Source organism: Equus przewalskii, chromosome 1 (assembly GCF_037783145.1).
Source record: "Equus przewalskii isolate Varuska chromosome 1, EquPr2, whole genome shotgun sequence".
Taxonomy (NCBI): Eukaryota; Metazoa; Chordata; class Mammalia; order Perissodactyla; family Equidae; genus Equus; species Equus przewalskii.
In genome coordinates this window covers 29,609,041-29,624,762 of record NC_091831.1, presented here as the reverse complement: position 1 = coordinate 29,624,762, position 15,722 = coordinate 29,609,041, and the positions used below count along the sequence as shown (strand labels likewise).

Below are 15,722 nucleotides of genomic sequence, written 5' to 3'. Positions count from 1 at the left end.
TGAAGCCAATGTGATGGAAAGGAGTGGGATGGTAGGCTAGAATAGGCCCAGATTTTGAAAGGCTCCAATGCACTTTTTCTGTAGGAAGGGGGAGCTGGATGGCTAGAGACGAGAGACAGACTTTATTTTCATTGCATATTCTTCTGTTATTTTTTTAAAATATGCATTATGTGCATATATTACCAAAACCAAAAAGGACAAAGTTACAGAGTAGAGGTGGGAGTGAGATGGATGAATACAAGGGAAATAAAGGCAGCATATTAGAATAGGTTGGACAGTAATGGTGTAAGCCATGAAAAGCTAGCAGTGGGATCACAACTGGACAAGGTAGACTAGAGTTGGAGGGCCCTGTAACCTCTTGGGCAGGAAAATATGGGAAAGTATTGCTTTAGGGCCAGTGAGTCTGCAAAATGGCTTAGAGTGGAGACAGATTGGAGGCAGGGAAGCCAACTAGTTAGGAAACTGCAGGCCCAAGGTTACAATGGTAGTAACAGTGGAAATGGGAAGGAGTAAATAGAACCAATTCAAGTCTTCATTAAAGCAAGTCCTCCCAGATACTCTACCCTCTTCCTTCAATAAATGCACTTACCATATCATTCATTTGACTTTTATTACCTAGGAATGTCTGGGACCTTGTCTGTTCCAGATAAATGATATTTGTAGAGCTTAGCTACTTGAACTTCCAAAAAGCAAAAAGAATAAAAAATAACTTGTTCCAGGGCCTCTTTTCTGGATGGATTCTCTTAGTTTTTCATATTGCTTGAATTAGACAATGAAATGTATACAATTCACAACTGCCATTCAACTCTGAAAAGCTGTCACCCAACAAAAAATAGAGTGGTCAACCCATGCATCAGAAGCATGTCTGAGGTGATCTCACTATAATAGTCTATTCTGACTCACATCACCTGCCCGTATCATGTAGATCAGGCTACTCTGACATCACTGCAGCAATACACTGACCCTACAGCACATCTTCTATCAGTTATTACAGTGATATTAAGGGGGCCGAACCCGTGGCCGAGTGGTTAAGTTCGTGCGCTCCACGTCAGCGGCCCAGGGTTTCACCGGTTCAGATTCTGGGTGCAGACATGGCACCGCTCATCAGGCCATGCTGAGGCAGCATCCCACATGCCACAAGTAGAAGGACCCACAACTAAAAATACACAACTATGTACTGGGGGGCTTTGCGGAGAAAAAGGAAAAATAAAATCTTTAAATTAAAAAAATGATATTTAGAAAACGCACGATCATTTATAAAATCCTTTAACAATAATTTCATTGCTTGAATGGCTTACAGTGTTCAGAGTCCCAGGTAAGCATTCTTTCTGTACTACCTTTGTTAACTGTTTCTGATCTTACCATCTAGCTCACTATCTTCCAAGCAACAGGTACCCAAATAAATGTTTATTGATGAAAACCTAGACCTAGAGGAGAGAGAGACTGCCTGTTGTAACAGGTGACAGTCAGAATTTCCCTATTTAGAGAAACAGTACCACTGGATGACTAAAAAGATAATCTCAAGCTTTCAAACTTAGATGACTGGCAAAATGGGAATGCTGGGGATTACTGCAAAATGGCAATGCTGTGACTAAGCCATCAGTTTATAGGGCAAGATATGAGCATGATTTTTAGACATGGACAGTGGTGATAGGGCATCTCAGGAGAAAAGACCATATTAAAGAAGCTACCCAATTCTGTCTTTACCATAAGTCCTGTTTAATTCCTAAAGAAAGTACACTGAGAGCCCATTAATCTTATACTGTGCTCCAATTCCACTTCATGGAACCTTTACTTTTTCCCAAACCATATTCAACTGTTCTATTATAATCTGATTTTAATAAATAGAGATTCAAAAGTAATTTAAAAATCATTTAATACACAAAGTTAAAAACTGTCTAGAATACAAAAGCATTTCACATTTTTTTTTAACAAATAATTCCTTCTAAATTACTTAACAGATAGAGATCCACAATCCTTTATCTGAAACCCTTAGGGCCACATGTTTCAGAATTATGAAGTTTTCAGATTTTAGAAAGGTAATTCAGTGCATATACCATACTACGTAAACCCCCAGCAGGGTCTTTGGCAGCACCCCTCCCCCCTAATCAAACATGTTCATAGTTCTGCAACAAAATACATGAATAGTCACACTAAATGGGATAAACAGATTCAATGTCAGTTCAGGTTAGATTTGCAAGCAAATAAGTTTTGTCACCAAGCTTATGAAAAATGTTGTTTTCAGAACATTTGGAGTTTGGAATTACAGATAAGGGAGTGCGGACCTTTATAAATTTGTATGACAACACATGAAATATACCTTAACCCATTTTTACAAATGAAAAAACAAATAAGCTTTCAAATACATTATAAATTAACAGGTGACTTCTCTTGGATATTATTAAATGTACATCTTAAATATGTATTCACATAGCACACTTAAGACTCATGAGTCTCAACTGGTATTAAAGGCCCAGATGCACAATCCCTTCTGTAGGAAAGGGATATTGTCAAATGTGCAGGTCTGAGCCACCTCCTTATGATGCCAGGAAGAGCACTGTTGAGTGCAACACAAGGAGGTAGGGTTTATTCTTCAACAAGTAATTTTAGTTAAGAACAGTTTCTTCCATAAAAATATAAGCAGACAGCTTTTACTTAGAACACATGTTAGTTGAGGTTTCTTCTCTGCATATATTACTTTTGGCCTTATGCCCAAAAGTTAAATGTTAAGATATTTTTAGTCAGTTAAATAAGTAATGTTTTACCAAGTTTGAAAACAAATGGATTGCAAATCTGTACAGAAGTTAAAATTACCCCAAATCAAAATATTGTGTTTGTAAAATCATGCATAATTTCTGATCATGGCCATTTCTTCCATTGACTGGTATCTGAAGAATAGTTTCATGGGAGAAAAATTTCCAACATGTGCAGCAACAACTTCCATAGGTTTAGGGACAGTGAACAAGTGGCAAGTCATTCTGTTAACCAACTCCAATCAAGATTCTAAAACCAGGCATGAAAAAGTTATAATTAGATGCTGTCTATAAGTAGCAGGTCTATGGGTGTTCATTTTTGCAAATCATGTTTGGACATTTTATAATCCAAAAAAAGTTGGAAAATCAGAAGTATAAATAAGTTACAATTAGAGAATTTAGTTTACCTTACTTTTTGCTAATTAAAAAAATATTTCCAAGAGTTTTCATAAATATTTGAAGCAATTGTTGTTAATGAAAGACGAAATACAAAGAGTTGGCATCGAGACTAAATGTAGTAAAAGTTAATTCGTAAACATTTTATTATAGTTTCTCCAAATTTTAACAAATCAATAATTCACAGTAACCAAATTTTAATATAAACACTTGTGTTAACTACAACTATAATAACATTATTTATTTTACATACAGCAGTTACTACATTTGAATTATAGTACAAATCCTGCCCCATCTTATGGGAGAAAATTAACTGCTGAAGCAAAAAGGCATAAACCATTCAATTTCAGTAGTCACATTGCAAAGAAAGCTCATCATTCATTTAATTTGACCAAAAGTGCTACTGTTGAAGATTACTGATAACATAATCCTAGTATATCCCTGATATGTCTATAAGAGAAGATGGGGATTTGAGGTGGAAGATATTCCTCAAATGCTCTTTCTTGAGTTCTTCTATTCCCCATATGCATCCCAAATGCCACATAAGGCTAGCACCCAACATGCCTAAAATACACACCCATAGCCATATAAAACTTACCATCATCCTACTGCCCTGTTCCTCATTTGCTTCACGAATAATAGTGCCTAAATGGCCAAGACAGTTCAAATTTTCTTCTATCATTTGTGCTAAAGTCTCCCTGTGGGATGAAAAAATAAGCCTTTTCAAATTCAGCCAAGGGGCATATGAATTTCCTCTACTTTCTGGTCTTCAGGGTCAACACGATCACTGCCCTTCCTGCAACCCAGCACCCCAATGCAGCTGACTCCTGTGGTCTTCAGTTTCCTCATCCCTCCCGCCCAGAGGCAGAGTCCTGCTTGTTACTCCAAGCTGTTGTCTCTACCCAGCCCTAATGATAAGAAGTCTACCGTAACTCCAATCTGATTTTCCTCTTAAATATAAATGGCACTTATACACAACTTTTTTCCCCTGAAATGCTAACTGGCAAGGGAGGGGAATCCTTGTGGCATAGACAGATGAAAGATCTCTTTTTGTTTCTGGATTATTTCCTTTTCCTTACAAGTATAAAAACACCAGCATGCTTACTTCAGAGACACAAATGTAGGGGAGAAGACACAAAAGTACAATCTGTTCTGCAAGGATCAGGAAAGGTAAGAAACTCTGGTTGGAAACTACAGATGATAGCAATGAAAAAGAAAACAAGCAAGCTGATTCCTGAGGACAACAGAAGAAAACAATGTGACGGGGAGCTGCCCAGAACCTAGAAGTATCCCTGGAAGTTTGTATTTGAAGGAACTCCTGATTCTGGTTTCCGCCTTCCATGCTTTCCTTTTCCATATAACCTAGATCCTCACCTTTTACCAACCCTCAGTCCCTACCCTATTAGAATCAGTTCTAGCCTATGGATGATAGCCACTATAGTCACGTGCTGCATAACAACGTTTCAGTCACTGATGGACCACATCTACGACAGTGGTCCCCTAAGATTAGTACCATATAGCCTAGGTGTGGAGTAGGCTATACCATCTAGGTTTGTGTACGATGTTTGCATAATGACGAAATCACCTAATGACACATTTTTTAGAATGTATCCCCATTGTTAAGCAACACATGACTGTATTAGCTTAGAACTAAATTCTAATTCAGCTCTTATTCAACAGATGGAAAAATTGAGTCCAACAGTTCCCAATCCTTGGTGGTGAAGTACCACAGGTACATTATAATTGAAATCAGTTTTCCTTTATAATGTATTCCTACTAGAAAATATATTTAAAATTCCTGTCAGATATGCTTTTGCAAACAACCATTACCTCAAATTGGAAATTACCTGTATAGAGGTGATATTTGCAACCATTAGCATCCCCTAACAAACCTAAATGCCTTTAATGAAAGCAAAAAGGTTAGTAATGTATTAAATTTTATTTGCTTCAACTCTGACTAATGAAATATTTCCTCAAATCTATATAATTAGCCTGTACTATAGCTGTGGATGTATTACACTGGGCCAAATCTATACTGACCCTAAGATATACCCTATAATTTGCTTTCTTTGAAAAAATAAAATACCTGATATCAGCTTGCCTTCCTGCCATGTGCTTTTCTCTCATAAAAGTAGAGTACAGAATGTGCAGCTGCATGACCTCCTGAGCAGTGATGTAACAGGGCTGCAATTCTGCAAAACTAATTATGGGCAGAGCTTCCAGGAAATGCTGGTGCTGTAGAGGTCTCCATGAGTTGTGAGAAAAGCAACAGTACACAAGCTAGCAAAGAGCCACTGGCTCTGGATACGGCACATCTTATGCTGAGAAAATAACAAAAATGGATAGTCATTCAGCTTTTAGCAGAAGCGTAGGAATTAATAAAAGAAAATATAGGGCTTCAAACTTGAGTTCTTATTTGCAAAACTGATTTAAGGCATTGAAAAAAGTCTGATTTTAGAGATACTAAGTTATAAAAAAGAGTAAGTTAAACTCAACAGTTCATTAGAGGGATAATCAAGGGCCCCAAAATGATAAATGCAAAAAAGACAGCATAATTTCTCATAGACATAAATGTTTAAGGGAGAAATAAAGTTTGAGAAAAAGAATTGATAAGCCAGTAACAGAGAAAGGACTTAGAGCTTGGATTGAGCTAATAGTAAGTAACATTTGATGAATATTTACTTCCCAAGCACTTTACATACATTGTCTAATTCAATTTTCACAGTTCCCATTTTACAGATGAAGAAATGTGAACATTAAAAAAGTCAAGTTAATTACACAAGGTTATTACAAAGGAACAGTCCAGAACTCAACCCTGGTCTATAAGGCACTGAGGACTATGCCTTAACCATTATACTCTCCTGCCTCATTCCTAACACTGTTCTTGAAAACACAACTATCTATTGTTACAAAGTGAACCCACCCATCTTGAGGAGTTACCACGCATGACAGAGGGTGTTCACGTTCTGCTGAAGTCGGGGGTAGCCACGCTGATGCCTGAGGAGTTACTGCACCTTCTAGACTGGATCCTACAAGAGACCGGGCAGAACTCTGTGTCTGAAGGAAAAAAAAAAGCCAAACGATTATAGGCAAGCACCTCTACTGATTCATACAATTTCCTACCACATTCCTAGGACTTCTATTTTTATCACTATTTATATGCACAATCAGACTACTTCTGTATAAGACTATCCCCACCTTTACACACCACTACTAACTATCCTGTCTGTGGCCCCTTTCTTTATTGGCTAAAACCAAATGTATCTACCCATCCAATTCCACTTTGATTGGAGAAAAAAAAAACAGCTGAACAAACAGTTGGTTTCATTAACGAGTCAGGTACATCAATCCCCAAATCAGGTTGGGATACCATAGAGGTCTAGGGCCGGAGGAATATAAAAACAGGAGGCTGAAAAGGAGAGTGGTCATGAAAGATGATCAAGAAGTCCTGCATCTGAATTGCTAGTCAGACACCAAGTAAAGAACATGAGTGTCAATCCAACACAAAATACACGTCTTCAAGAGGATCCAGATCATGCTGATAAAAATCCTTTTTGCAGGGAATAACAGCAAATTAATGTTACATAAATAATTCATTAATAGTTACTTACGCAGGCAATTTTAAGGAGATGCCATATTTCTTTCTGCCTCTTTCCCTGCATAAACATGACAGTATTGTCAGCTTCTCTGATGTTACTGAGGGCCATTTCCACCTTGGGCAGTAGATCAATAATCTTCTGCTTACAGCCCAACAACTTGCTGGAGAGATTAAATCAGTGTCAGACCCTTAAACATCCCCCAAGACTGTACACCATACTCCCAAACCCAGCTGGGAAAAGGAACCACAATCAGCTTCAGATTTAATGACTGATCTCCAAAGCAGTGTACACAAATAGGACACAGACACACATGCAACTGTGGTCAAGCTGCCCAGGATATTGCCACAACTCTTCCCGGGTCTAGGATATTTACCAAAAAGGGCTATTACACTTTGAAAGGAACATGACAAAAGTACCCTGGCTTTTCAATAGGAAATAAAACAATTTTTCTACCTCAGATGACCAAACAGCTCCTTGAGAACCCGGTCCTGACTCTGCACAGTATGCACAATGATCTTGACCATCTCCGTGCTGTCGCTGTAGGAGTGATCTATAAAAGACCTCAGTCAATAGGTAGAACCTCTCTTCTGCATGAACATATCAGCCTCCAAACAAAAAATTCCTAAAAATCTGAAACTAGTTTTAATTAATACACATCTCCATTTAAATTCAAAATTAGATTAAGATAAAAGATTTTAAGATATGATATATACAAATAAATTATAATTATATATCTAAAAACAATGTTATGTGTGTATAATGTATACATAAATTTATCACTGTATCTTTGGAGACCTTCGTTGCCTGCTTTTGAGAAGAGTAGTCTTGGCTATCTGTAACCCATACTAACCCAAGCCCCAGACACATATGCAGCCTTCTGGCCAAGAGATCCACTTTTTTTAGATGATTAACATCACTTATTCAGAAACTGTAGGACAATTCATCAAACTTGGACTGCCTCAAAGGAAGGAGGCCCTTGCCCCAACTAGGTTGCTTGGAATCTCATGTTTATCTATCTGTTTATAGCCCATGAAAACTTAAAAAGCTGACTGAGGCACTAATAAAAGGACCTCTCGACACCCTGAAAGTTCACTTTGAGGGTGGTATGACATCTTAAAGCAAACTGGCAGCTGACATAGGTTGTCAAATGGGATAATTGTGTGGTCACAGTGAGTGAGTTCTTCAGTTTATACCAGATGCTACCTTAATAAAAAAAAAATTAACATTAACTGTTACATTTCAGAAAATGGCTACTTAACTTTTAAAAAACTGGAAGACTGCTCATGGATCACGCTGGTATTTCCTTGGAAAATAATTAATCTCAAATGCAAAAATACTATTATTATTTGCTATTACTTGCTTACAATTTTCTCATTTAGCCCTTACAGGGGTCCTATGAGATGGCTACTATTGTTACTCACATTTTACTATGAAAAGAGTATCAAAAGAGATTTAAAAAAATTTCAGTGTTCTTTGTTATCACCGCAAAGACCTCCCCCGTAGCTCAACTTTCTTCCCCACACAGCTCTCTCTTTGTCACTTCTTCACCAACAACCAGATACAGAGGCTCCTCTCCAAACACGCTCCCCTTCCTCAATCCCACAGACCAGGCCCCACAGCTTTCCCACATAACCAGGTCTTTTAGATGGTCAAAGCCTTCAGAACTTTAACCTACTCCAACACAGAGAATGAAGAAAGTTGGTTTTCACTGTTTTCAGCTGAACAAGAGTCTCAAGTCAACACTAAGCTAGAAAGGACACTAGAGACTATATATCAAGTGTAATTATATAACCTGTAACAATAGACAAAATTTCTTGTTACAACTAGTTTGTCATTCAAGGTGACTCTCAGTTCAGAGAAGTTTACTGGCTAGAAAATTTATTTCTAGGCCCTATGATATGCTGATATGCTGACCTGGATACTGCAAACAAATGCTATCATTGACTGTGGAAAGTTAATTTGACTGAGGCAATGGATGGAATTTTGTGTATCTTTATCTGCAGTATCTGATTCACTGGCCAGAAGACTTGGAGTAACGAATATTGATTAAAGAAAAAAAAAAGAATTAGACTTTCTCTATTTGAAATCTAAAATTTCAATATTTTACTCTAACCACAACTTCTATCACTTCTATCACTTTTTTTCATTATCTTCAACTTCTTTGTCCTCTTATTCTATCAGCAAAATCCTAACCCTGGATCAGTCTAACCATCTGCTCTATCAGTTCCTGTAATCCAAGCTACTAAACACTACCAACAAAAAAAATTATACGACCATGTGCTCTCTTGTCACTACTGATTCACAGGTTTTCACTTCTGCTCTGGATTCTTTTTTTTTTTTTTTAAGATTGGCACCTGAGCTAACGTCTGTTGCCAACCTTCTTTTTCTCTCCAAAGCCCAGCACCCCCCCCCACCCCCCCACTGCCAGGAACATAGTTGTATATTCTAGTTGTGAGTGCCTCTGGTTGTGTTATGTGGGATGCTGCCTCAGCATGGCCTGATGAGCGGTGCCATGTCTGCACCCAGGATCAGAACTAGTGAGACCCTGGGCCTCCGAAGCGGAGCCCGCATACTTAACCACTCAGCCACGGGGCCGGCCCCTGCTCTGGATTCGTAATAAATGTTCTGGGTCAGGGGCCAGCCCAGTGGCATAGCAGTTAAGTTCCCACACTCCGCTTCAGCAGCCTGGGGTTTGTTGGTTCGGATCCCAAGTGTGGACCCACACACCACTTCTCAAGCCATACGGTGGCAGATGTCCCACATATAAAATAGAGGAAGATGGGCATGGATGTTAGCTCAGGGCCAGTCTTCCTCAGCAAAAAAGAGGAGAATTGGTGGCAGATGTTAGCTCAGGGCTAATCTTCCTCAAAACAAACAAACAAACTAGAATAAATAAATAAATAAATGTCTGGCTTTGGTATCAGGGTGATGTTGGCCTAGTAGAATGTGTTTCACTGGTTCAAATCCTGGGCGCGGTCATGGCACCACCCATCAAGCCATGCTGAGGCGGCATCCCACATGCCACAACTAGAAGGACCCCCAAATAAAAATATACAACTATGTACCCAGGGCTTTGGGAGAAAAAGGAAAAATAAAATATTAAAAAAAAAAACTGGAAAGATTTTCCATGCACCTGGATCAGAAGAATAAACATAATTAAAATGTCCACACTACCTAAAGCTATCTACAGATTCAATGCAATCGCAATCAGAATCCCAATGACATTCTTCACAGAAACAGAACAAAGAATCTTAAAATTCATATGGGGCGAGAAAAGACCCCAAATAGCCAAAGCAATCCTGAGAAACAAGAACAAAGCTGGTGGCATTGCAATCCCAGACTTCAAAATATATTATAAAGCTATAGTAGTCAAACCAGCATGGCACTGGTACAAAAACAGGCACACAGATTAATGGAACAGAATTGAAAGCCCAGAAATAAAACCAGACATCTACGGACAGCTAATCTTCAACAAAGGAGCCGAGAACATACAATGGAGAAAGGAAAGCCTCTTCAAAAAATGGTGCTGAGAAAACTGGACAGCCACATGCAAAAGAATGAAAGTAGACCATTATCTTTCTCCATACACAAAAATAGACTAAAAATGGACCAAAGATTTGAAGGTAAGACCTGAAACCATAAAACTTCTGGATGAAAATATAGGCAGTACACTCTTTGACATCAGCCTTAAAAGGATCTTTTCGAATACCATGTCTACTCGGACAAGGGAAACAAAAGAAAAAATAAACAAGTGGGACATCATCAGACTGAAGAACTTCTGGAAGGCAAAGGAAATCAGGATCAAAATGAAACAACAACCCACTAACTGGGAGAAAATATTTACAAATCATATATCCAACAAAGGGTTAATTTCCATAGAACTCATACAACTGAACTAAAAAAACCCCAAATAACCCAATCAAAAATGGGCAGAGGATATGAACAGACATTTTTCCAAAGATGATATACAGATGGCCAAAAGGCACAAGAAAAGAGGCTCAACATCACTAATCATCAGGGAAATGCAAATAAAACTACACTTAGATATCACCTTATGCCCGTTAGAATGGCTATAATCACCAAGACAAAAAATAACAAATGTTGGAGAGGTTGTGGAGAAAAGAAGACCCTCATACACTGCTGGTGGGAATGTAAACTGGTACAGCCACTATAGAAAACAGTATGGAGATTTCTCAAAAAATTAAAAACAGAAATACCATATCACCCAGCCATCCCACTACTGGATATTTACCCAAAGAACTTGAAATCAACAATACAAAGAGGCTTATGCATCCCTATGTTCACTGCAGCATTATTCACAATAGCAAAGATGTGGAAGCAACCCAAGTGCCCAACAAACGATGATTGGATAAAGAAGATGTGGTGTTATATATATATATATATATATACACACAATAGAGTACTACTCAGCCATAAAAAAAGACAAAATTAGGGGCTGGCCCACTGGTGCAGCAGTTAAGTTTGCATGTTCTGCTTCGGTGGCCCAGGGTTTGCTGGTTTGGATCCTGGGTGTGGACCTACACACCACTTGTAGAGCCATGCTGTGGCAGGTGTCCCACATATAAAGTAGAGGAAGATGGGCATAGATGTTAGCTCAGGGCCAGTCTTCCTCAGCAAAAAGAGGAGGATTCGCAGCAGATGTTAGCTTAGGGCTAATCTTCCTCAAAAAAAAAAAAAAAGACAAAATTGTCCGATTTGCAATCACAAGGATGAACCCTGAGGGTATTATGTTAAGTGAAATAAGCCAGACAGAGAAAGACAAACACGATATGATTTCACTTATTTGTCGAACATAAACAAACTTACGGGCAAAGAGAACAGTTTAGTGGTTACCAAGGGGAAGGGGGCTGTGGGGTGGGCACAAGGGGTGAAGGGGCACACTTATATGGTATCTGACAAATGATAATGTACAACTGAAATTTCACAACGTCACAAACGATTATGACCACAATAAAAAAATAAACTGAAAAAAAACCCTCATTACCTGTTAACATACTTTTATTAAAAATAACTGTATTTTCCAAAACAAAAAAATTTTAGTGAGAAAACTGGCATTGTTTTACATTTTTGCAAATCTTTTTAACATCACCACTGCTCTCATCAGGAAAGTCTTTAAGGATTGAGAAGCTGACAAATTTCAGTTGATGAATACAAGTTTTCCTAAATTGTAATTTTTTGCTTGAAACATGGAATTTTATCACTGACAACAAATATTGTTGGTTTCTTCCTTAATGTGACAGGCAGGCTTCATTAATTTTTGAGAAAATATCTGCCACATACCCAAATCTCAATAACCACGGTTTGTCTGACGGTCTTTCTTTCAAGTAAAAATGGTGTTCCATTAAAGAAGAGGCCAGTCAATAAGCAAGGTAAACAATTGCTGAAGTGATTTTCCTTAAGACAACCATCATACTGCCGCAGGTAGCAGAAGCACTTTATAAGTACTTCCATTTCATCACACAGAATACGAAAAATATGTAGAGATCTAAATACAATTTCTACTGCTTTATCTAGGACTCTTAAATAAAACTGGCTTTTTTAAAACTATGAATGCATGGTAGTGAAAAGTACAATGCACCCAGCTGCCCTAGCTACAAACTTGGGAGGCATCCATGACTCCCTATTCCATCTCCAGCCACTCACATTCAACACTATCAGTTTTACCTCCCAAATCTCTCTCTTGCCCTTACCCTCCTCTTCATCCCACTGCCACAGTTCAGTCTCTCTGCCTTAGCTCATGGCTCACCCTGTACTGAGCTATGATTATTTCAACAACCTCATGACTAATGCCCGTCTCTAGCCTAGCCACACTTTAATTCATTATGCACAATGCGACCAGAGCAGTATTCCAAAAATGCTAATCTGATCATGCCATTCCCGTGCTTAAAACTTTTTAGGGTTTCTCCTTGCCATCATGATGAAATTCAAACTCATTACCATGACATACCAGATCCTTTATGATCCAGCCACATCTCTTTCCTCCTGAAACTCTACACTCCAGTCACACTGAACGTCCTCAAACATGCTAAGTGCTCCATCTACATGTCTTTACCAATTGTACTCATATACATAAGAGGCCATCTCTTTTCTCCTAGCTACTGCTACTTAGTCTTTAAGGCTCATCTCAGATGTCATCTCCTAGGAAACCTCCCCTAGCCATCCCTGACCCCTAGTCAGACTTAGGTGCCTATCTCATATGTACCTCATAAATGTTTGTAGAAATAAACTGAACAAACTCAACTACAATAAAAACCAATGTAGAAGAGATCACATTACTTGTTAAAAACAATTTCACACTTATATTAATTTGCATATGTTTGCAAATTTTAAAGTGCAAAACTTACGTCTTTTTTTTTTTTTACAGTTTAGGTATATAGCAAATTAGGGCACAGACTTCACCTTTTATTTTTTCTGTAACCCTTCAAAACAAATCAATTTTTAGCTGAAGGATAATATCTTGCAGGTACATACTATTTCATAGTTTTCAAAGCATTTTCACAAACATCCTCTCAAATACACTGCCAAGCACACTCACTGAGTTAGGAAAGCTAGGTTTCACCCCCATTCTGCAGAAGAGGGAAATGAGATACAGGGAGATTAGGTGATTTGCCCAAGGTCACTTGGTCAGTAAAGTGCCCAGTCTAGAATTCAAGCCTTCCAATTCCCAATCCAGTGCTCTTTCCAGCAGGTCACACTCTGTACTTAGCAGATGTTCAACAGGAAATGTTTTGCAGAGGACAAGCCATCAGTGACCAGTGCAGATGAAAGCATCATTTTCAAGGTAAACTGCTCCAGCCTAGCACGTGGGCCTTCCCTCTGACCATTCCACACCTGAACCCAAGCAGCAAATTCTTTCCAACCTCTCTAATCTTAAGCAACACTTATTTTTTCCATCTTTCCAAACATTTCTTGCTTCCTTTTCCCCTTCTTTGAGTTCCTTTTTTCTCTTTCATTCCTTTCTTTCATTTCCCTTTTAAAATTTTTCCATCTCAATTTTCTTGTTACTTTGCCTTTCTAATCTCTTAAAGTCTCACAAACTTAACAGCTGTTGTACCATAAACATCTCAATGGTTATACCAAAACTGGAATTTATTCTGCAGCTTGTTTAAAATTCAATCCCTTGGATTTCTTAAGCTAGTGATGGTTTCCTAAAATGACTTTGTATACTGTGATAAAAGTGTCTTACCTGAAGGTCTGTGCTTTAACTGCTTATAAAGATCGATAGCACGCTGTTCCCTAGGAAACAGAAAACATGCTTCCATATGTGAAGATAATTTAATGACTAATAATCGAAATTATTAGTCATTTCCACAACTTGAAATGAACGACATCGTTTGAATAGAGTAATGGTCCCATTTTAAAGCAAGTACATGTTGCCAACGAATACTTTACAGAGCATTACACTGAGTAATAAGAAAGATCTTAAAACGCAAAGTTGAATATACTTCATGTCTGCTCTGATCTATCACCACCTATACAACATCTTTGCACCAGAAACACTTAAATGGGCAAAAATGATGGCCTGTGACTAGACAAAAAAAATCTGAAGTTTCTAATCCAAACACTTAGGAAGTTAACCTCAGTTGGAGCATTTAATAGACAATACATTGGACCAGAAGTATGGTAAGTAGGGAAATCGCCTATAACTTAGAATACTTTAAAAATTCTTTTTAACACTCACATGAAAAGATGCTTTGATTAACAAACCAAAAGTCAAGCGAAAGAGTTATTTCAAAAATTTCCTGTGACTAAGAGAAAACTTCTTTTTTAAATATGCCAGTGTATTTGGGGAAAGGAAAACTATACGGAAAAAATCACATACAGGCTTAACCTGCAGCTTACACTACACTGCACTACAGCCTGTTGTACACAGAAGGAACAATCTGCTGCAAAACATTAGACGCCAATACCAACATGAGCACATCCTTACAGAGATTCCATCAGGTCTCCCTGACGTCTTCCATAGGGGCTCTTTTGTAGCTCCATGATTTCAGTGTGCAAAGACATGATCTGCTCCTCCAGGTTTCCAATGACACCCACCTAAAATATGATGAAACACAAAGGAAATGACAAGCTGACCACCAGACAACACAGAAAAGAACTCAGACTTTAGAGAATGACTTGCTGCTACAGTAGGAGAACTAAATGATTTAATATGAAACACTGATTTCGTTCAAGCCTTTTTATCTTTCAGATTCTGACACCATCTTTCCCATAAGAACATCCTAATTCCTATGCCTCTCTCTCTTCTCTCCTGACAAGAGTAAACTACTAGCATTCACTTTCTCCTCCTGAGAAGCAAAAAGATAGAAGTGTCAGTAATAAGACAGATAAAAAGTGGCCACCAAAACCATTGGTATGGTTTTCATTGCCCTGTGGTTTTCAGTTCTGTGGTTTTCATTGCCTCTTGTTTTGGAGTGCCTTGAATAAGGACGCAGAAAGACAGGCACTGGATTTCCCACCCCAGGATACCAACTGCCCTACCCCTATCCTCAGGGTAAGTACTGGTATCAACGAGAGCAACCATTTAGTGGGACCACAGACAGATGTACAGGGTAAGGCAAGAATCTGCCACCTAGAGAATGATCTATACCCACATGACCATATAATTTACTGTCCAAAATAGCATAATTTTGAGAGTGAAAGGGAATACTATTGATAATTATGGCAAGACAGAGATAAACTGAGACTGCCCCAGGTAAACCAAGATGTGCAGCCATCCTATCTAAACCAGTCACAGGGGGCCAGTCCTGTGGTTAAGTGGTTAAGTTCACACATTCCACATTGGTGGCCTGGGGTTCACGAGTTCCAATGCTGGGCACAGACCTAGCGCCACTCATCAAGCCATGCTGTGGTGGCACCCCACATAGAAGAACTAGAATGACTTACAACTAGGATATACAACTATGTACTGGGACTTTGGGGAGAGAAAAAAAAGGGGGAGATTGGTAAT

At 38.5% G+C, this 15,722-nt stretch overlaps 1 protein-coding gene across 3 annotated transcripts in view; it reads right to left on the bottom strand.

The window, feature by feature from the left end:
* Nucleotides 1-1,859: 1,859 nt before the first annotated feature.
* CHUK (component of inhibitor of nuclear factor kappa B kinase complex) overlaps nt 1,860-15,722 on the bottom strand; it is a 37,487-nt gene continuing 23,624 nt past the window's right edge. Inside the window, exons 15-22 of one of the 3 annotated variants that reach the window (XR_011522636.1) lie at nt 14,700-14,809; nt 13,956-14,005; nt 7,202-7,298; nt 6,761-6,908; nt 6,073-6,206; nt 5,236-5,470; nt 3,748-3,847; nt 1,860-3,003 (exon numbers count right to left, since the gene is read on the bottom strand). Coding sequence is in view for 2 of the 3 variants with exons in the window: in XM_008543855.2 (XP_008542077.1) it covers nt 2,974-3,003; nt 3,748-3,847; nt 6,073-6,206; nt 6,761-6,908; nt 7,202-7,298; nt 13,956-14,005; nt 14,700-14,809 (669 nt within the window). In the remaining variant the exon portion in view is untranslated. The remainder of the gene's footprint in view (nt 3,004-3,747; nt 3,848-5,235; nt 5,471-6,072; nt 6,207-6,760; nt 6,909-7,201; nt 7,299-13,955; nt 14,006-14,699; nt 14,810-15,722) is intronic. The other 2 variants (XM_008543855.2, XM_008543857.2) reach the window with 2 other exon arrangements.